The 22,378-nt window shown below is 55.1% G+C and overlaps 1 protein-coding gene across 4 annotated transcripts in view; it reads right to left on the bottom strand.

The window, feature by feature from the left end:
- The window catches only part of Scube1 (signal peptide, CUB domain and EGF like domain containing 1), a 129,016-nt gene that overhangs the window by 63,270 nt on the left and 43,368 nt on the right, over positions 1-22,378 (bottom strand). For all 4 annotated transcript variants that reach the window (XM_078052598.1, XM_078052600.1, XM_078052599.1 and 1 more), the window contains exon 4: positions 20,056-20,190. In XM_078052598.1, coding sequence (XP_077908724.1) covers positions 20,056-20,190 — 135 coding nt within the window. The remainder of the gene's footprint in view (positions 1-20,055; positions 20,191-22,378) is intronic.

Below are 22,378 nucleotides of genomic sequence, written 5' to 3'. Positions count from 1 at the left end.
GCACAAACAGCCACGGAGAGCAGCCAGCTCCAGGTCCTCAGATGGCCAGCCATGCTCACCACCATCAAAGACTCTGACTGGACTGCTACCTTCTCTGCATCTGTTTTGTCAGCCATGAAATGGGGCTGAGGAGTCTACCCCGGAGTGTTGCTGCAGAGGAAACTGAAGAGCGTGAGAGAGCACCTCCTCCAGAAAGCGCGCCGTGGACACTGCCTCTGCCTCTGCCTCTGGCCTGTGCTGAAGGGTCAGCTGCCTATGTTGCTCTCCCCTGCCAGCCATGGGTAAGCTACAGGGAGACCTGAGCTTTATTCTGTATCACAAGTTCCCAGCACTGGGCCTGGTACAGGGTGGGGGCTCAGCAAAGAGTGGCTGGGAAAGAGAGAGAAGAGTGGAAAAGGAGAGAGGAGGAAGAGGAGGAAAAGAGGAGTAAAGGCTGTCCTACCTAGGAGCAGATCAACCCACTGTCTACTATAATAGGGGGCAAGGTAAGAATTTTAAAAGTACTATTGGGACATTCTGGCTCTGTGTTCTAGAAACACATTCAGGGATTTCCGATGCCTGGTGGAGAAAAGTCATGGCACATATTAAAAGTTCTGAGGAAGTTGTGCACTCACTGTGGAACAGTCTTGTTTCCCTTATTCGACATGGTATCCTGGACTTGAAGAACAGTCTTGTTTCTGTTAGTCCTTAAGACCCAGGACTAAAAGGGTCTTAAGGTGACCCACTCTAGCTTCTTACTTTATAGGCAAGGCAGTGGGGCACAGGACTGGGGTGGCACACAGGCCTCCCTCCAAGCCTCCAGGCAGAGCTGTAGCATGTCCTCTCATCTCCTCTCTCAGGGCTGTGCTGACCTGAGGTGGGAGCCAAGAGCAGGGAGGTAGCTTGTCCTCTCCTGTAGCAGATGGCTCCCATGAGAGGCCCATGGCCAAGTGGGTGTGTGAAGATGAGCCCCAGGGCATGAGAGGTGCTTGGGACCAGACACTTCAATTCCAGGAGAGTGGTCCTGAGCTCCAGCTGGGAAGCGCTCACCTCTTCTGCAGTTGCAACCCTACCCGACTCCTCTGAGCAGCAGGCCTGCTCCAGTCTGCTATGGCAGCAGACACCTCACTGTGCCAGCCTGTATGTTCCTCTAATGCAGACCTAGCCCACTCCCAGCCCCAGCCCAGGCCAAGCACAGAGCAGCTTCCTGCAAGAGTGAGTTCTGTCCTCTGCAACTCCTTGCTTATGCCATGACTGTTCTTGGGAACCAAACTATAAGATCCACCCTCTTTCTCCCTTGATCTGGACATGGAGGAACCAGGAGCACCAAGTTCAACAGAGGCTCTGTTTGTTTCCCCTCCCTGAGGGGAGTCCAGATAGAGCTCCAGAGCTATTTCCAGAAGCCCTGGTCTTCAGAGGCCTGGTGCCTGCCAGTCCAGCTGCCCACCACACCAAATCTAATCTGACACAACCCATCCAAATCCAATTAGGTGCTGCAAACTCTGGCTGAGTGTCTCCCTGGTGCCTGGGCTGGGCTGGGCACAGTGAGGAGACGATGCTTTGTCACTGCATCACCAGTACACATGGACTCTGCCAAGTGTCTACAGCCTTGGGCAGTTTCCTTCATGTCTGAGCCTGGTTTCCATCTGTGTAAAACCAGACAGTTGCAGGACCTGTGTCACAGGTATGCTGCATGACATGTGTAGCCCTCAGTCCTGGGTGAGGGGAGTAGCAGGCTGAGGGTGCACATAAAGCTGCCATGGGACTTCTCCTGGGCAGGAAGGAGCCACAAAAGGTTGTTCATAGGCCAGTGATGAGTTGTGGCAGGAGGAGCTCTGGGTGCTGCTTGGGAGGTGCTGTGATCCCCGCTGCATAATGAAACATGGAGGGGGGATCAGTGTGAGGAAAGGATTTGCTTAGCCACGACTGAGTCAGAAGCACCCAATGTCTCCCTTCAATGGCCCTTCCCCACATCGTCGCCTGTCCTGGACCTTCTGATGGGCTCGCAGCCCTTCCCCAGGAAGACCTATTTTCCCTAAAGGCCTGCCATCAATTTTGGACACTGGCCCAAGGTGCACATGGAAAGAGACAGCAAACTCTGCGTGATTGAAACCAGTGCATACGTCACACCTCTGCAGTGGGCGTGAGGCATGCTGTCTGCTTGTACTTAGGAGCCCCCTGCTCGGATAACAAAGTTGGAACGCGTGTCTCCTGAGGGTTGTTGCTATGGCAACTTCATCAATAACATCACTTTCTGTGTTCATGTTCAAACACATAGGAAAAGGGCAAGCTGGGAAGGGAGAGCAGAGAGAAGAAGCAAAACAAAACCAAAAATCCACCCAATGGCCTTGCTCTGCCCCGCATTCCCAGACGTTTGAGGAAGGGATTTTCCTCCCCTTCACATTATCAATAGAAAATGATGGTGCCAAGAAACAGGCCAGAGATTTGCGATGAAGGAAGAGGCTGCTGCCCTTCCCAGCTCAGTCCAAGCCACGCAGGGAAAAGCAAGCTTCCAGAGAGTTTGAAGAAAAGGCCCTGTGAAGATGGGGCCCAGGAGCAGCTAGGGGACTGGACTGTGGGAGAGGACAACAAGCACTGCTGTGGCTACAGCTGCCTGGGTGCAGAGCCCCGCTCCATACCCTGCCACGGACTGCCTGGCTAGTCTCCCAAGATGAGCCCAGAGGTGGAAGTGGCATGGGGTTATGCAGTGCACCAGATGGGAATATGGAGGCACAGGGGCTGGGTCTCGGGGACAGACTTGCAAGACAGAATGGCAGCAGCTCTGTTCTGCAGAACAGGCCCACAAGAAATGTGGTGATGATAGGTTGATGACAACCAGAATATCCATTTATTGAGACTTGCTGCACACTGAGTACTTAAGTGAATAACCTTGAGGCCATAGGACCACTTATCAAAGACACCATTACCTCCACTTGACAAGTGAGCAGAGTAGGACAAAGAATCAGTCACTTGCTCAAGGAGCATGGTAAGGGAGGTGTGGGCTGTAAACCCACCCTTGACTCAGAACCTGCCCTTCCAGTGGGCTTCCAGGAGACAGTGAGACAGGCAGCCCTGGGAACTTTCCCCCCAGTTCCATGTAAGGACTACAATGGCCCAGCTGTCTCCTGCCCAAGGCCATTCCCGCACTCCATCTCTCCAAGACCATCACTAGTGCCAGCTTCTGCAATGCGCCTGGATTCTGACCCTGCCCCAGCCCAGCCAGGGAACGATGCCACCAGGCTCCTTAGAGCCACAGAGAGCTACATGAGGCCAGAGCTCGCCCTTTTGTCCCACACACGGCTCTGAGTGAAGACAGAGACCTCCACGGCACCACCCTGCCAGGTTAGCAGCTTTGCCCATGTTAGAGGTGCTTCAGAGAGTAGGACATGGTAGAACTGGAATAGGAGCTTGGGTCTGACTGCCTGGAAGGTCAGCCTGCCTCTAGCTGCACAGGGAGCTTTCTAGAGCATAAATACGACTATGTCCACCCACAGCAAAAAAAAAGCACACACACACACACACACACACACACACACAAAAGCCTCTGCTGAGGACCAACAGGACCAGGCACTCCGTCCTCTGACTCCTGCCAGCTACCCTCTAGCTTGTCTGCATGTCCCACCCAAGCCCTAGGTACCAGAGCCCTGTTTGGCCTCCCTCCCTCCTCGGCAAGTTTCCTTGTGAATGTGCTTTCCTCTGCGAGGTCACCCTCCCTCTCCCTTCTTTGGCAATATCTGATGTGTAATCTGAGATCCTGTTTGGGGTCACCTCTTCCAGGCAGCTCTCTTTATTCCCATTTGCTCCCCAAGTCCCTTGGTGGTATTAGGGGCTGTGCTTGACCCTCCCCCAACAGTTCTCTGCCCTCCGTCCTCGATCACAGAGCCTGCCACACTAATTATAACTGGCTAGTTACACACTGTCCCCACTTTGAGGTGGCAGGGCCTGAGCTGTTCATGTCGGAGGGAATGCATATGGAACATTTGTTGAATGCAAATAATTTGAGGACTTGGGTACAGCCACTCTGGGCTTTGGACTCTCATCAGAAGAGAGGCTGGCACTCAGGCAAAAGTAGTGCCTTGGTCTCCAGGCCCCAGCTGGTCCTGGATGCAGGGAACCTGCAGCCCCCCTGCCAGTTGCAGGTTAACATCTGGAGTGTGTATCCAGAGCCTTTTGTTATGTGGCCTGGGCTTCAGCAGAAACCAGGGCTCTACCTCCCATCCTGAACCCTAACTTACTTCCTCTGGGAAAAACTCAGGCCTGGAGGGGCACCAGCAGCCGTGTACCTCAGATGAGACCCCCAGCTAACAATGAGCCCAGGATAGCACCACCTGGGAATGAGTGACAGCTGACCATGGGCTTCACCTGCCCAGATCTCCTCAGGTTTGCTGGAGCTGGCTCTCAGCAAACCTCCCCACCTGAACACATCTCCACAGCTGATTGCCAGGGACCATCTGCAGTCCCACCTGATGGTGCGGATGCTGTGTCTTGGAGAGGTAAAGGCACATGTCTCCCAATTTGTGGGTGGAGAGGGACTCCAACCCCTGGCAGCCATACCAACACTCAAGTGCTCACATCTTTTCCCACCAGCCCTGGTGCCCACCTGTCAGTCCTTGGGGACTCTGCTCCTCCCGTCCTCCTCCCCACTATCCCACCTACTTTGGTTGATACACCATTTTGAACAAAGGGGAAAGTTTCTCCCCTGGGGCACCTGGGGCCCTAGGTCCCAGCTGGGTGTGTCACCCAGCACTGCCCACTCTTCTTCCCTTCCCCACCAACCCTGCTGTCCTTATCCCCCAGTCCCTCCTGTGGGTCTCATAGCCCCATCAGGCCCCAGGAAGCTGCCTGGCTAGCCCCCCGCCCCCCCGCCATATTCTGCCCAGAGAGCTGCCCCCGTGTTCACCTGCTCAGTTGCACCTGTGCCTTCCATCCCACAGGGGTCAGGGGGGCCTTCTTTGTTTCAGCCCCAAGATCCCACTTAGGTGCACCTGCCCCTTGTCCATGCCTCTCACCCTGCCCTGCTCCACCCTGCTCCAGAGCACCACAGGGGCAGCCATGGCAGGTGCTGACCAAACTCCTGCGGGCTGCATGGCTGATGCCCCAGTGAAGGGCCTGGGCAGCTTAAAAGCTGCCATTCTGCTTCATGTTCACTAGCAAGCTACTGGCTTGGAAGAAGCCTTGGAGAGTATCTTGATGGAGCCGCTCCTCTTCTATCAGGGCTGTCCTGGGTCACAGAGCATCTTAGCATTCTGCCTGTCACACCAGGGGTGGCTCCCAAAGCTCTGCTGCTCCACCTGAGACAGCAGAACCAAGGGCGCCGACCCACAGGTTCATTTTCAGCTTGGGACCAAGTTCAGTGCCACGGTTGTCCCCCAGGAGGACAGGCACTGTAGCCACAGGTGGTTGGCCAGACAGAACGGAGCCTGCGCTGGCCCCTGGAGTGCCAGATGAGAGTGGAGGGCTGGCCCTGCTTTCTGGGAAGTAGCAGTAGACGCCAATCTCTGGCCTTTGGTGCCACACCTGCCCCCTGGGACCTTGACCAGTCCTGAGGACTGGACAGTAGTCTGCACAGACATATGGATGGGCATTTGCAGAGCTGCCTGGGGCCTTGTGGGCGTGGGTAGCACTGAGATGGGCTTTGTGAACTCAGCACTGGCTTATGTCCCCATTCTGGCCCTCTGAGGTGTGAGGTCTCAGAACTTGCTGTTTCTTATCTGTGAAGCGGGGAGACGAAGGCCTCTTGTAGGGCTAAAGGCAGGCACAAGGGACTGCGCCCTGCTCCGCTTCCTGACAGCCCTCTCAGATGCAGGGGTTGCTCCAGGAAGGCTGGCCTCTCCCAGGACTAACGTCCTTCCCCTGCCCCTCCTGAAGTTTCCCAGGCTAGTCACTAGGTGTCACCACAGTCAAGTCCAAGCCTCCCAGGATAGGACCTCAGAGAAAGCCTGGCTGAGACACTGGGCTCCTGCAGCCTCAGGCCAGGTGGCAGGAGCTGTCCTTCCCTCCTTCGGGTTGCCAGATTTAGCAAATAACAATCCAGCATGCCCAGTTAGACCTGGATTTCACATAAACAATAAATACTTTCTGATAAGTATGCTCCCATTGTTGCATGGGTGATACTGAAAAATTGGGTTTATTCGAAGCCCTAGTTTAAATAGGCACCGAATATTTGACACATCAATTCTACCCCTCCTTCCATGGACACCTTAAAGGATGTTATGGGGAATAGGCTGCCCAGTGCCACACTTAGGCCTTGACCAGGAAACAAGTCTGTTTCTCCTTTCTAATAAGTGACCAGAAGGACAAAACCCAGGCATGGGGTCCCTATGGCAGCACCCCATCAGGGTTCCCATGGTGGCCCTTGGAGACCCAAGAGCAGCAGGGCTGCACTACTAGGAGATTTTCTCAGGGTGTGAGCAGCTCCCTAGAGCTACAGCAGTGACTGTCCACTACTATGCCCCCAGGAGTTGGAGGGAGCACCCTGCTGCACCGCGGAGCAGGGCTGGGCTGTCTGCCGTCCCACCGACTGTGCCTGCCCCCTCAGCACCACAGGGGCAGCTGTTGTTCCCCAGAACCTTGAGGATTAAAGAGCTCCAAGGGTTTGGGGCACAGTAGACAGATACTTCATCTACATGGAGGACCTTGCTCTTTTTTCAAGAGCATGGGTCAGTGCTCCACAGGGAAGGAACAACTACCTTCAGGTACTGAGGCCAATCTTCAATAACCTGTCACTTCACTCAGTCAACCAGTGTGTGGATACACATGGTGATGTGCCTGGGGACATGAGCCAGGGTCTGGGCAGGGAAGGAAAGGGGTTCTCTTCAAGGAGTCAGCTCACACAGCGGAAGGCTGGGCAGGGGAGGTTGGGGAGTCCTTGAACTTCTGACATGAACTTGGACTGCCCTACTAGAGGGGCCTGGGGAGGAGAAAGAAGCCTGGCAGGCTGAGGGGGACCAGGCAAGAAAACAGTAGTGGCATCCCACCAAGACCTGGGCAGCCTGAGCCCCACCGCTCAGTATTGGAACAAAAGAGCATTCTGTAAAACTGATGCCACCCAGGGCAGGTGTCATCCCCCACATGACATAAACCGAGTTCTCTTCTACTTGACGGGTTTTCTCTGCACACAGCCCCATATCTGACATGAGAAATGCGAGACAACTTGGACAATGTCCCTGCCCCTCTCAGGAGGTAGCAGGCCAGCCCTCCAGCAGAGGACGGAGCCATCTGAACCACAGGAGTCCGAGTCAGGAGGAAATGCGCTGCCTGAATCAGAGCCAGCTGCGCAGAGCAGGTGAAACTGAGCTGGGCACTGGAGTAAGAGCTTTTCAAGAAGAGAGGGGATGGGAAATGGCATTCAAGTCCAGAGCCAGCATGCCCAGGTTCACCATGGGCGAGGGTCTGTGTGCGTGAAGGGAGGGTGGCAGGCAGGAGGAGTGGCTGGCAGTCCTCAGAAGGCAGCAAAGGTGGGGTGCAGCAGGGTGGGGCAGACCTGAGCTGGGCTCTGGAGACAGCACCTCATTATGGTGTGTGGGGGAGGGGACAGGCAGAGGCAGGGAGGCCAGCTGGTACTCATGGGTGCTTAAAGAAAAAAGGTGGAGTGAGGGGGTGAGAAGGTGCTGGGCTTGAGAGGCAATGTGTGGTCATGAAGGGAGGGCAGCAGGAAAGGGCAGGGGCCAAGGGTAGGTCCAGTGTTGGGACCCCTCTTCACTGAGGCTGGGGGATGGGAAGATAATGCTTTAGGTTTGAGTAAGTGGGACAGCAGACCCTGTCCAGGCTGCTCCCAGGTCAGGGTGGGAGCCAGGGGAGACTAAAGAAGCCAGGGAGGGGCAGGAGGGGGAGGAGGCCCAGGAGGGACTGAAAAGAAACAGGAGAAAACAGGGTGCGACATACATACAGGAGCCTTGGGAGAGGATCAAGTGGCCACCAACTGGAGATAGGACTCTGCCGAGCTGGCCCTGGCTGGGGATGAGGCCCTGGGGGTGGTTCAGGGGCAGGGAGGGGCTGCTGGGCAGATGTCCTGTTAGATCAGCCTGAGACTTCATGGCTGGCAAAAAGGCCCACAGAGGCTGGAGAGGGATCAGACCCCAAACGATCCCGGATGACCATGCTGGCTCCCCACAGCCAAGCAGGCCTCTGCCCAGAGGTTTTGACATCCAAAGCCCTGGATCTGCACAACTCCTCACACCATGGGCCATGACCACAAAGTCCAGGGGGACGCTGGGCCTGGACCGCAACGTGTGAGGATGGGCTCCAGCTTGGAGCCAAGAGGCCCAGGGCAAGTCCCAGCTCTGCCACCAGCGTGCTGGTGATGGCGGATAGGCTACTGTTACCTTCTCCTAGGACAGGCATGTGGGCCAACTTTTGGCCCAGGAAAGGCCCTTTGGGTTCTGATGTCAGCTCTATGACACCCTTTCTTCTCCTCTCCTGACTGCCCACTCCCTACCAGGATGTATGCTGGACAGCAGGGTGCAGGGGTCATTATGTGCAGAGCCAGAGTGGGCAGTGCAGGGAGGCTGAGGTGGGGTCAGAAAGGGGTGACAAGGCAGGGACCCACTGGCTCTGCCTGGGGAAGCAGGAGGCATGCAGAGAGAAGGGGTGCAACGGCCAGGTGGGCAGGATGTTCCAGACAGAGGTAGCAGCGGGAGCGGAGACAGGTGGCAGAGCAGCAAGGGCTCTGTTGGCAACACAAGAGGGCTGCAGAGGTCTGAGCCAGGGCCCTTTGGGGAGTCGTGGGAGGTCCAGCGGGGCATAATGTGGTCAGGGGCTGGGTGGAGCACTGGCCCCAGCTGCCCTCAGAGGGTTCGACAGGGCAGGGAGACCTGTTGTTGGCTACTGTGCCCATTTGGCCAGAGGCTGGCAGTCCAGGCCCCCAGAGGAGGGTGGTGTGGGGAGGTGGAGTCTCTCTGTGTCCCTGGGGTCCAGGCTACAGAGCAACCTCTGCTCCTGTCTTCCAGCCACTGTGCAGACATCGAGCAGATAGAGTGGAGTCAAATTCTGCCTCTTCTGCTCCTTACTCTTTGTGGGCAAAATTCTTCACAACTCAGCCTCTGTCTTCTCACCCACAGACTGTACTCAGGTACAATGACTTGTACCAAGGTCTAGGCAAGGTGCTGGGCCCATGGTTGTGCTCGGTTGCGGTGCCTAGGATGATGTGTGGTGCCCATAACAGCTGGGCCCGGTTCTGCCCACCTGGGGTGGCCGCCACCCTGGGGGATATGGTGCTGGATATGTCTCATTCTAACCCGTACAACCATTGTGTAATGGAAGATACTCAGGTCAGTCCCATTTTACAGATAAGAAACCAAGGCCCTAGGACTTGCCGCTGAGACGACATCCAGGGCCAGGCCAGCTCTTACCCTGTGCCCTCAGCTATGGCTCGCCTTCCCACCACACCATCCACTCCTCCAGACCTAAGGTTCTACAGCTTGGGGGAAATTTTTGCCTCTGATGTTGAGAAGTCAGCACTGAGGGTGCCCCTGGCGCCGGCTCGAGGCCAGGCTAGAAGTGCGTGAAGCTGCCTTACCAGCCAAGGGAGTTGTTTATGGGGTGGGAGGCTCGTAAAAAATAATGGGCTGGATTTATTGTCCCCGCCTTGAGGGCCATTCCGGACCGCACAGGGCCAGGACAGGCCCCCTCCAGTAGCTCCATAAATCTCCCAGCTAAGCGTGAGAGCTGTTTGTTCTCCCGCCCACCTGGTCTGCAGCAGCAGCAGGCTACAGCCCCACGTGGCCTGCCCCAGCCCCCACAAGTGATGATGGAAAGCCCTGGAAATGATGTTCTGACCTGCAGGGGACACACAGGGGCCCCTGGAACCCAGGCCTGGTCTAGCTCCGTGATGTGGGAATCACATTCTGGGAGCCAACAGGAGCCCGAACGGCCCCCTGACAGAATGCTAAGCCACCGTGTGGCTGGCAGCTCAAGAGGGACTTGGGAGAGCAGGAGAAAAAGAGCTGGCTTTGGCTTTAGAAATCCAGTTCCTGATCCTAAAGTGCTCCCTCGAAGAGCAGCAGGGGAAGCTGCTTCCCTCCTCAAGGGCATGGCAGTGCTCATGGGACACACTTCACAGGGTGGCTTCAAGCTTCATCGTATTCCTAGGTGGGGAACCACAGCGAAGGGAGGTGAAGCTGGGCCTGGCAAGGGTGCCTGTGGCTGAGGAAGGCTGGGCAAGGGTGGTGTCCAGTCAGCCTGGAGGCCCAGGACTAGGGAAAGGAGGAAGGGCAGAGCTGAACACAAAGTCAAGAAGAGGATCAAGGACCAGCCCAGAGGAGGTGGGGTGGGAGGGCTGAGAATGAGCTGACCAGAGACTGCTCTTGTGGTGAGAGCCACCAGCCTTCCGCCCCGATCCAGACCCACAAAGTCTGCACCCAGAACCTCTCAAGTGACCTTTGCCAAGGAGGCCCAGTTGTTCCTGACACTGCTGTGGGCTTGGAGCTGTGGGTTCAGGACTCAACAGGGCGTGCCTGGCTGTCAGTGCAGCTCTGACCACAGCAACTGGAGCGCCTGTGCCACATGAGGCCTTGCCTCCAAGTCCCCAGGAGCTGGAGTGCCTCCCAGGAAACACTTCACTTTGAAGCCCACCATGCAGTAAGTATGTGCTCTAGTTGGAATGTTTGTGTCCCCTCCAAAATTCACATGGAAACAGACCCTCCAACCAACAGGATTAAGAGGTGGGGCCTTCGGAGGTGATTAAGCTGAGGACTCCACCCTCATAGATAGCATTGGTGCCCCGTAGAAGGGCTGAAGGGGACTAGCTAGGCCTCTTTGTACCACGTTGAGGACACAGCAAGAGGTGGCACATCTGTGAAGCAGAGTCCTCACCAGGCATGGAATCTGCTGGTGCTTAGTTCTTGGACTTCTAGGCTCCCACAATAGTGAGAAACAAACGCCCACTCTCAGGTGTTCTGCTATCACAGCGGGGTCTAAGCAGCCTGCAGTCTTCTTTGCTGAATGATGGGCTGAGGGAGCTGGGGACGGGCCTGGCTGTCTCTTGCCTGGCCTCCTGTGGCTCTGGTGATGTGCCTCCAGAGCCCTCCCTGCACCATTTGGTGGGCATCTGCTTCAGGTTTGTCTCTCTGGTGGGTCCTGGGAGGTGTCCCCTGGCATGAAGGTGGGGCTTCCAAGTGCAATGTGTAGAGGTGGGATGGAGGAAGCTGGACCCAGGGTCATCTGGGTGCCTACCTATGCCAGGCAGAGTCCTGCTTCCCCTAGCCCTGAGAACACGTGCAGGCAGATCTGAAACTCCACAGTGCCCAAGCTCCTGACTCGGTGAAGCCCTAGCTCCTGAGCTTTTCCTGTCTCACATGCCAAGTCCCAGTGACCATTTCACACCCAGCGGGGGCCAGGTGGGAGCCAGCCATTCAGGAGAGGCAGAGTGGCATCGACACTTTGCACAAGTCTTTCCTGAACACCGTGAGTCACACGCTGAGTGAGACAGTGGGGGAGATGAAGCAGTTCGGCTTCTTAAGAAGCAGAGACCTGCCCAGCACGCACAAGCCCCGGTGGTCACCCCAGCCCAGTAAGAAGAAAAACAGAAAGGAGAGACTGGCTGATCACTCGGCCTCGCTGACCTCTGCTTCCCAGGTTACAGAGAGAACAAGGCTCAGCCTTGTCCAGAGACTCCACCACTGAAGTGTTCTGCACCTACGTGACAGGGACAGGACCGTCTCAGGAGCCGCCGCCAGGCAGACAGGGCTCTGCTGAAGTTCTGCCAGCCTGCCTCTCGCCTCCCCCAGCCATTCTCCCTTTCATCTCGTCATCTTCCCCTCATCCTGTCACCCTCCCCTCAGACATCCTGTCACTTCCCTCTCAGCCATCCTCCTGTCACCTCTCCTTCAGACATTCAGACATCTTCCTGTCATCTTTTCCTTAGAGATACTGTCACCTCCCCCTTAGTCATCCTCTTGTCACCTTCCCTTCAGTCATCCTCCTTCCACCTCCCCTTCAGCCACCCTCCTGTCACCTTCTCCTCAGCTATCCTATTGTCACCTTCCCCTTAGCCATTCTTCTGTCACCTTCCCTTCAATCATCTTCCTGTCACCTCCACCAGCCATCTTCCTGTTACCTTCCTTTCAGTCATCCTTCTGTCACTTACCCTTCAGCCACCCTCTTGTCACCTCCTTCTCAGTCACCTTCCTGTCACCTTCTCTTCAGTCACCCTCATCACCTTCCCCTCTCCATCACCCTTTTGTCACCTCCCTCAACCATTTTTCTGTCACCTTCTCTTCAGTCACCTCCTTGTCACCTCTCCTTCAGCCACCTTCCTGTCACCTTCCCCTCAGCTACCTTCCTATCACTTTCCCCTCAGCCACCTTCCTGTCACATTACCCTCAACCACCTTGATGTCATCTCTCCCTCAGCCACCTTCCTGTCACCTTCCCCTCAGCTACCTTCCTATCACTTTCCCCTCAGCCACCTTCCTGTCACATTACCCTCAACCATCTTCATGTCGTCTCTCCCTCAGCCACCTTCCTGTCACCTTCCCCTCAGCCACCTTCCTGTCACCTTCCCCTCAACCATCTTCATGTCGTCTCTCCCTCAGCCACCTTCCTGTCACCTTCTCTTCAGTCACCCTCTTGTCACCTCTCCCTCAGCCACCTTCCTGTCACCTTCCCCTCAGCTACCTTCCTATCACTTTCCCCTCAGCCACCTTCCTGTCACATTACCCTCAACCACCTTGATGTCATCTCTCCCTCAGCCACCTTCCTGTCACCTTCTCCTCAGTCACCCTCTTGTCACCTCTCCCTCAGCTACCTTCCTATCATCTCTTCCTCAGCCACCTTCCTGTCACTTTCCCCTCAGCCACCTTCCTGTCACCTTCCCGATGCCCCTGCCTCCCCATGGCCATCCTGCTCTCACGCACGCTCGTCTCTGTCCAAGCCCAGTCAAGTGGTATCTTAACACGGGGTCACGCTCCTCTCCTCACGACTGACAGGTGCCCGTCTCGCAGCCAGGTCCAAGTCCTCCTGAACGTGGGTTCTGCCAGCCGTGGGAGTGGCTCTGGCTCCTGGGCCGCCCTCTACAATAGACAAGAAGCCTCTGGAACGCCAGACCCAGATGAAATCTTAGCCATGGTGAGAGGCCAGGCTGGCCTGGACAGAAGAGCCCCTGGCCCGTCAACAGGGTGAGGGGAGGAGGGCCCCGGGCAGCAGAGGCCGGCTCGGCAGCCCCCCTGGAGACAGTCAAACGCACCACGCCAGGAGAGCCCTGGCCCCAGGCAGGGGTCTGAGCAGAGCCTCCAGTGAGAAGAGTGAGTGCAGACAGGAACCAGGGCGGGGGAGCACTGCACGTCCTGCCAGCCTCCCCGGCCCTGGGGCAGCCACCGAGCAGTGGTGTCTGAGGGCTCTCCCTGCTCTGGTTCCCATCCTCTCAGTCCCGCAGAGCTCAGTGTCCTCTGCCTTAACCAGCCCACTGACTGGAGCCTGAGGCCCTGCCCCTCAGGGCCCACGCTGACCACCCAGCATACCATGTCCAGGCCTGTGCAGGGCTGGACTCCACCTCCTCAATCCAAGCTGTGAGGAAATTCTTCTCTTTAGAACTCAATTTGCACACCCAAAGAGGGAGGGGGAGGGAAGAAGATAGCTATAGTTCCTTTAAACACTGGGGTGCAGCCATGGGAGGTGATCATGACTTGAACCCAGACCACCTGGGTCCTAGTTCTGCCACCACCCCAGGAGTCATGTGACTCTGGGCACACAGTACTTACCTGTTTCTGACCCACAGATTCTGCATGGGTGTGGCTGGTGCCCCCCTCCTAGGGCTCAAGGGGTCAAATGCAGAGACTATTAGGGGATCATCCTTGGGCCTGCCTGGACCCACTTCACACCTGCTACCTGGCAGGGCTACTCACTGTGCCTCCTTTCACTCTTGACAGTGCACTGGCTTGGACATTAAATGACACAGCCCTCCTAGTCCCAGCCCAGTGCTCGTAACAATGCCTGGCAAAGAGTATCTGGTCATTCCTAAAACACAAATTCTTAATGATGGTGGCTGTGTGAACCCATGTGTAATAAAACAGCACAGAGTACTGCCAGGTGTGATGGCACAGGCCTGTAATCCCAGAGGCTCATGAGGCTGAGACAGGAGGATCATGAGTTCAAAGCCAGCCTCAGCAACAGTGAGGTGCTAAGCAACTCAGTGAGGCCCTGTCTATAAATAAAATACAAAATAGGGCCGGGATGTGGCTCAGTGGTTGAGTGCCCCTGAGTTCAATTCCCAGTACCCCACCCCCACAAAGCCAGACAAAAAGCACAGAGCCAGGTACACACACTAAAGTCAGTTTCCAGTGCTCAAGTGACGTAAGCAAGACACTGCTCTCAGAGGAATGTGTGGGAAGGCTACGGGGAATCCAGCTTTAATATTTGTGCAGCTTCTTATGAATCCACAATTGTTTACAAATAAAAAGTTTTAAAGATTCCTATTATTTTTCCCCAATTAAACTTGGGGTATTCATCCTTATAAACTTACAAATAAAATGAAGAGATCTCCAAAATACTTCTTCCATGGCTTAATAAGCACCATAACTTAGTCTGATTTTACCAGAGGCCATTGTCACAGAATCTGGCCATCCACAGCATACCTAGATACTCGGAAATCTGTGAGGCTGGCTCCACAGCTCACAGCACTTTGGCCAAGCTGGCAGCTCCTTACTCTTTGATCTGGATGTTTATGGAAAAGGTGGCTGCCAATCTTCAGAGGGAGATCCACCACAAGACAGTGGCAAGAGATAGCCAGCAATGGCAATATCCAAAGAAAAGTGTTCACTTGATTCCCAAAGGTCTGAGGACATTCAGCATGGGGACAAACATTAACAAATATTCTCTGTCTCTAAGTTCATAATAAAAATTGCAAATTATAGGAAAAAAGAGGCCAAGCCAACTCAGGCTGTCCAAAGAGAGAAAGGAAGCATATGAGACATTCCAGAAAATTTCTACCACAAAATGGTTTTGGAACGTTTGGTGCTTAAGGAGGCACAGGGGTGTCTCCACTGTACCTCAGGGCTTTGCTGGAGTCTCACTATACCTGGGCCAGGCACCAAGAGGGGTTCCTGGAGCCTTTGCAGTGCCTGCTCTCTGCACAGCAGGTGCTCAGAAGCCTGGACCTTGGGGCCAGACTGGCAAAGCACTGTCCCTCAATGCCTCTGGTAACCTTGTGTAAGCTGCTCAACATCTCAGAGTCTCAGTTACTTACTCTAGAAAGTGGGGCACCATGAAGATGTGGCAAGGGAACACAGGGACTGTGCTCAGGGCTGCTCTTGCTGGGCAGCTTTCTCCCCACCACCAGCCCATCCAGGGGAGGTGTTCTGGAAGCCAGGTTCTCCTACTCCTGGACCCCCCTGAATCTGGCCAGAGCCAGTGTCACTCATGATGCCAAGCCTTGACCTTTGCGGACACATGGCCCTGAGTCCCACAGGAGTACTGTGGAGAAGGGGCAACGGAGTTTCCTACCGGAGTTTATACAAGTGTTTAAACAAACTCAGCAGAACTTTAATCGGACCATGAAACACACTCAGATCAATGTGCAGTGTCCTGGCCAGAGGAACAGGAGCCTGCATGTGTGTGGTATAGGCACCCTGTTGTGGGGCAGATGCCCAGGAGAGCAGTGGCACTGTGGTGAGCTGAGTGCTGTTCTGATGCTCCATACTACTTGTCACCTCGTACTCTTCTTCCCTCCCTCCCCACTCACAATGAGGGCTCTGAGAAAACTGAAGCCACAAAACCACAGAAGCTCTGGGGCTTGCCTTCCTGGCTCTGATTCCTAGATCCTAACTCCCAGACCCTTACTCGGCACTCCGTCCCCTACTAGACTGAGCTTCGCCAGAGCCAAGCCTGAGGTCGGAGGTCGCTGAGTATCTGGCGGGTGGCGAGTGAGTGCACCAAGGGCGGAGAAGGAAGTCTGAGCCTGCTGTCACTAGGCCTCCAGAGAACTCTCCAGCCCCACTGATGCTGGCAGAGCCTGAGAAGAAATTCTTCATTGGGAACCTTCATCCCCAAAGCAAAGTCTTCTTGGAGCATAAATATGACATTTTAAAGATAAGAGAGCTAGTGTGAGAGAAGGAGAGAGGTGGAGGGACTGGCTTCTGGGCAACCAGGCACCGCCAGGAGCAGCAGAGGCCAGGGCTGGCTCTCATGGTCTTGGCTGTGGGCCAAACCAAGGGTAGCCAGCACTTGCTGGGCCAGGGGCTGGGCAGAGGGATCGGCCAGGACTCAACAACTCAGGGTCTCCTCTCACTTAATAAGGACAGGAAGCAGCCTGGGTGTGTCTCCAAATCAAACCTGTGTTCTAAAGACCTGGAGAAACTATCTACATGTGTCCTACCTCTAGGGGCATGTGCTGTACTTGCTGCCAGCACTTCCCTGATGGTACCCTCTGGCCACAGAGGGGTACCTGGGCCCCTATTACAGGAAACAGACCCAAAGAAGCAGGAGTGATTGCAGAGACTGCACAGAGAGTTAGAGCTGGGAGCCTGGGACAGCTCTAGAGTCTCAGGTAATATGTGCTGGCACCTGGGAAGTGGGGCCACTCGGAAGGCTCAGTCCATGACCTTGTTTTTCAGCAGCAGTCTGAACTGACCCTGCCTGACTCCCCTCATGCATTAGCTCCATGTAAACAAAACCAGCCTGTGTGCCCCGCCCCACCTTGTTTTTGGGAGGCCCCAGAGAGCTAGACAGGCATTCGAGGAATCAAGTGACACAAGGGAATCTAATTTGCAAAAGGCTCTGGATCCATCACTCTCAGGAGCCACAGAATCAGAGGTCACTTGAGTGCAAAACAAGCTCAGTCCTAGCACCTCCAGGCAGGCTCTGATCGTGAGCTATAACAGTCTTTATTGTGACTGGCACTAGTAGTAAGCAACTGTCACAACTATAGAGAGGCTGTTATGGTTTGGATGTGAGGTGTTCCCAAAAGCTCATTTGCAAGACAACACAAGAACCTTAGTGGTGAAATGATTATAGATTATGAGACTTAACTGATCCACTAATATAGATTAACTGGGAGGTTAATGGTGGCAGGCAGGGAGGGTATGGCTGGAGGAGGCAGGTCTGGGGGTGTGCCTTTGGGGTTTATATTTTGTCCCTGGTGAGAGGGGATCTTTCTGCTTCCTGGTGGCCAGGTTCTGGGCTGCTTTTCTCCTATACACTTTTCTGCCATGATGTTCTGTCTCACCTTGGGCCTGAACAATGGAGTCATCATCTATGGACTGAAAGCTCTGAAACTGAAAAGTAAATGAAATAAAATTTCTCCTATTTCTTGTTAGGTCTTTTGGTCACAGCAATAAAAATGCTGATTAAAGCACAGGCTCAGAGAGGTGGGCAAGCTGCCAGGCACCCAAGTCCCTGTCTTTTCCCGGGCATTGATGAGCAGGTGGTCTGTGTCCAGTGAGCTCGTCCTGAGCCCTGGCCCCTCCACACAGCCTCTGCCACAATGCTCCTGCTTATGCTTTGGGAGGCACCAAAGAAGTTCTCTGGGGTTTTTGTTTTTCTCTTTTTGCTTCGTTGCTCAGATTTACAAATTGGAGATTCCACCAAAGATCCTAATGAAAGAAATGTCTTCTTGAAACTAACACATCAGTTAATGCAGAGAGGGGTTGAAGCCTCCACATCTGTATTATGATTAAATCTGGATTTCTGGTTTCACTTAAAAATCAGGATATGGTCCCCCAGGGGCCTTTGGGTAGAGTGATCCACATGCCCAGGGTCACACCATACTTCAGCCAGTGCACAGTTCACCTGAGGCCCAGCCCCTGGTAGTTCCAGAGCCTCCTAGATCCCTCTACTCTCCCTATGGCTTAATTTCTATAGTCTTCAAAAGCTCCCCACGGCTTCCCTATGCACAAAACCAAACTCCTGCCCATGGCCTACCAGCACACCGGGGCTCAGGCCCCTCTAGCACCCTCATCCCGGGCTCTTCTCCTGTTGCTCACTGCTCTCCACCATCATGCATGCCTTTTATTCTGCACAAAGTGACTTCCCACCTCAGGGCCTTTGCACAGGCCCTGCCTATATACTGCCCCTAAACTTCCAAGTGGTGCTTTCTCAACATTCCATTTCTGCACAAATGTGGTCTCCTCTTCAAGAAGGAAGCTCTGGCTAATGTGTCTCACTACCTGTTTCTTTCCTCAGTAGTCTTACGTCCTGGACAGCGAACCCCATAGCAAGAGTGCCTGGGCTCCCCTCCAACTCTGTCTTCCTAACCTGACTGGCTTCCATTTCCTCCCCATCAACAGGGTTGAGCCCGCCTCCCTTGAGGGCAGCTGGGAAGCTGGAGCATTCAGCCTCACAGCAGTGGAGCAGCTCCTGATGGGCTCCCCACACCAACAACTCTCCTGACTGCCCCTGCCGACACCTCAGCCCAGTGATGCCGACTGGCCAAACAGGTCCCTGTGACAAACAGGCCCTCTGGTCTCTTGCTTGTGTCTTTCCTGCCCATCTTATTTTAACTAGGGGTCTCAGTTCCCTCCAGCATCTGCCAGGGAGAAAGGTGCTCTTCAGAGGAACAAGCACACACCACCTGCGTGTGCTAAAAAGGTGCTCAGGAGCCTGGCCTCAGGAGTGTCACAGCTACCAGAAGCAGTCACCCTGGGGAAGCCCCTTCCCTGAGGAAAGCTGGACTCTCCCTCCCACACTCCTTCTCCACAGACATGCTTCTAACACGTCTCTAACGCCAATTTGGACTCCATCGTGGGCAGCTCCACCCTACAGTGCCACAGCCGAGGTCTGGAAGGTGCCCAATGAACTGCTGCCAGCCCAGATGTGCCCATGGGCCTGTGGGGTGGCTGTGGGCATCTGCATGATACCGGTGCAGCAAGGACCTGGGAGCCATGGAGCCCATCTTTTAGGTCCTCCTGGGGACACTGCCAGATCAGCAACCAGTATGCCTGACTTGACTGTGAAGAAATACCAGAACAAATAGATTCTGAGGCGCTCCCTGAGGCATGAGTGCTCTGTTGCCGAGCTCTGCACTCTGGATGCTTTTGCCTTCACCTTCTCAGGACAAGACCTTTCTTAACAAGACTACACTCAGGTTCCCAGGGAGCACCAGGCCTCCTGCACCCTCCACTGGATGCAGGTCTCCTTCCAGCTCCGACACTGCTGGTCAGCACCATGGGCCTGTTTTGTGGACGAGGCTGAGGCTCAGAGAAGTTCAGGGAGTTGCCTGAGGAACGGCAGGGATGGGGTGAGGGCTGCGTTCTGGCTGGTCCAACTGGCCCTCTCTGACCCCTGCCTTCTGTGTGAGCCACTCCTTGGGGTCTGGTGTTAGAGACAGCCCACGCCCTGGCCTTGGGCTTCCAGCCTCCTGCTCGAGGGTCAGTGATGGGGAAGGGGCAGTGGGGCTGGCCTGTCCTTTTCCTCACATCTTCCTTGACCACTCAGAACAGCCAGGCCTCCAGAGCCTTGGCTCTGGCCACTGCCTTCCTGACTGGCTCTGCTGCAGCCCACAGCCCTACCAGGGACTCTGGCGCTTACTTCTGTCTTAGCCAAGAGAAAATCCCCTGTCTTTGCACATAAGGCCCCTCTCCCTGGGAGCTTGTCCTACAAGCCCACTTTCCTAGGCCCAAACTTCAGGATTTGATCACCAGTGCCCTGACACCAAGTATCTCCATGTGCTGGGTTTGGCGTTTGGCCAGGCTCTGTCCCAGGCTAGGCCTGCTCCCCCTCTGGCCAGAATCTTTCCTGGTCCCTCTGCACCTCACGGGCAGGCCTGCCATGCCACCTGGCCTCCAGAGGGCAGCAGGCTCCAATCACAAGGATATTCAGCAGGCTGGTACCCCAGTGAGCATGCAGACTCAGAGACAGGAAGGTGGCGAGGCCTATAGACCTCGAGCCCCCTTTGGAGAAGGGGATCATATTTGCCATTTGTGTCCCCTTGTCTCCATACACACACAGTGGAAATCCCCACAACCTGGTGTAGTGGCAGAGGAAAGAAGCTCAGAAGGTTTCCAACACCAGAAGCACAAGACAGGCCACCTGTCCAAACTCCCTTGACTCTAGGGCCCCTGGAGTGCACATGTGGAGAGAGAGATTCTGGGGGCCGCCTATTTCTGTGGGGCTGGCGGTGTGCCTGCTCGGAAGAGGTTGTACTCACCATTAGAGCGGTGGATGCAGGTGTGCTGGTTGTCACTGAGGAAAAAGCCACTGTGGCACTGACACTCATAGCTACCCATGGCATTGACGCAGATCTGCTGGCAGCCACCATTGTTGTCCTGACACTCATCCACGTCTGTGAGAAGAGGAAGAGAAGGCAGAGAGAGATCACCACCTGAGATGGCGGGACACTGATGCCACCGATTTCTCTAGACTGTGCTGAAGGACCCCCCCAGGGAGGACTTTGGTGCTGCCAGAGGGGCACCCCTGGGCGTGCTGCATGGTGGAGCTCACATGGGGGTATCCAGACACATGCCATGGCATCTCTGAGGCACTCCATGGTGCCACAGTTACACTCAACAACGGTGCTCTCCAGAGTGACTCCAAAGAAGTAGTCAGGGACAACAGCTGTGAGGCGGCGGACCCTAGTAGTTTCCTGGGTGCCTAGCACAGCTCTGTGTCTCCCCCATATCAATCCCTCTAATCTCTCAGCAACCCTGCAGCCATGTTTGTATATTAACCCATTTATAGTCGATGAAATGAGAGAGAGAGAGGCAAAGTCACTTGCCCAAGGTACCACATGGGATTCCAACCTAGCAGACTGACTCCCAAACCCTGGCTCTCCCTGACATCACTGGATCCCCCCTCTCCAGGAAGACGATGCAGCTAAAATTGTCTCCCACAAAACACAGAGCCTCGCCGACCACAGACGGCCATCACCCCTCTGTAGCCCTCCTCGAGTTTACAACCAGCTGCACAAGACCCTGGAGCCAAGGGGAGGTTGGGGCCAGGGTGGCCTGCACCACCCTAAGGTCCAGGCTGGCAGATGGATTTTAAAAGCCCAGAAGGTGGGGAGGATTTGAAAAGACTCTGACCTCTGGCTGCTGGGACTGTCGGGGAGGCTGCTGAGAGGTCTGTCCCACCCCGGGAGGGAGGGAGGACAAACCTCAGTGCCGACACTCATTTTTGACCAGAGGCTGCTGGCACAAAGGGTGTGACTGGCTGAAAAGAGTCTTTATGGAGCTCTGGTCTGGACAGCAGCATGTTTCAATTACCGGAGCCACAGGCCCGGCTCTGTCAGTTTGTTTAATGAAAGAAGGGCTTCTTAAACCTTAATGTTCCATGGCTGTATTGTCATTTTAATAGGCAAATATATAAAACCACAATGACAATGTGAGCTACTGGCTGCTTCTAGCCAGTCCCCCATGCCCAACACACACACTCACACGCATGCACACATGCACACACATGTGTATAAGCACACGCGTGCACATGTACTTCAGCACTGAGGATTTCAGCCGGTTCTAACACTGACATAGTTCACTCCTGGGACCAAAAGGATGTGAGAAAGGGAAGAGGCCGGCAGAGTGACCTTCCATGAACCTGGCACAGCGCAGTTCTGGAGCAGTGTCAGCTGGATCCTATTTAGGCCCTCGGACAGCAGAGCACTTTACCACCCAGGAGACCGCGGCTGCCTTTGAGGCCCTAGGCGAGGCTTGTCATTATTCTCTGGCAGGCTCAGATGTCAGCCGTGTGGCAGCCAGAGGAGGGAAGCAGAGCTCTGAACTCTAAAAGTCACCAGGGGTTGAGGCTCGAATGTAAAGGCGGCTCTTGCTGAGAGGCACGGCGTGATCAGACCCTGAGCCTGACAGTCTGACCCGGGGAAGCCCGGAAGGAGGGATGGGGATTCATGTTTTCAAAACTTTTCTCCACACAGTCTTGCTGATGGCTCTCTGCAGGCCCAGTGCCAATGGCACCTTTACTGGGGCCAGGCCTAAGATGCAGTGAGTGGCCGCCTCCCCTCCACATCTCAGTGGCATTGGCCTTCAACCTGCACATGAACAGCTCTAGGCCTGACACTTTGTCCTCCTCATCTCTTAATAACACAAAGCTCACCTCCACCCTGTGTCAGGTGGAGGCTTCACCAGGCCTCTCAGCAACCCATGTGACACATCTTGTTACTGATGAGGACACAAAGGCTCAGAGCTAAGCCATGAGAAGGGCAAAGTGAAGGCAGGACTCAAGTCCAAGGTCTACTGTGCATATGTTCAGACCAATGCTATGAAGAAATGGCTCTCTTCCTGCAAGCTTGAACCTGGGTGCCAATCTGAGCACATGGCTGTCAGTTCTAGGGCAGCTGGCTACAAGTAGTACTGAGTGACTCAGCAGCATCACTGGCCTAACAGGACCCTGGAGGCACCTATGCCCAGGTAGGGCACATACCTAGCCATGGGCCTCTGCAGTTGGTTGCTGCCTGTCTTCCTGGGGCTCTCAGGCTCTCTGCCTGGTGTCCTGTCTTCCCCACCCAGGGAGAGGTTCAACTG

Source organism: Ictidomys tridecemlineatus, chromosome 6, assembly GCF_052094955.1.
Source record: "Ictidomys tridecemlineatus isolate mIctTri1 chromosome 6, mIctTri1.hap1, whole genome shotgun sequence".
NCBI lineage: Eukaryota > Metazoa > Chordata > Mammalia > Rodentia > Sciuridae > Ictidomys > Ictidomys tridecemlineatus.
The sequence above is the reverse complement of the archived record's forward strand: the minus strand, read 5'-3'. Positions and strand labels throughout refer to the sequence as shown.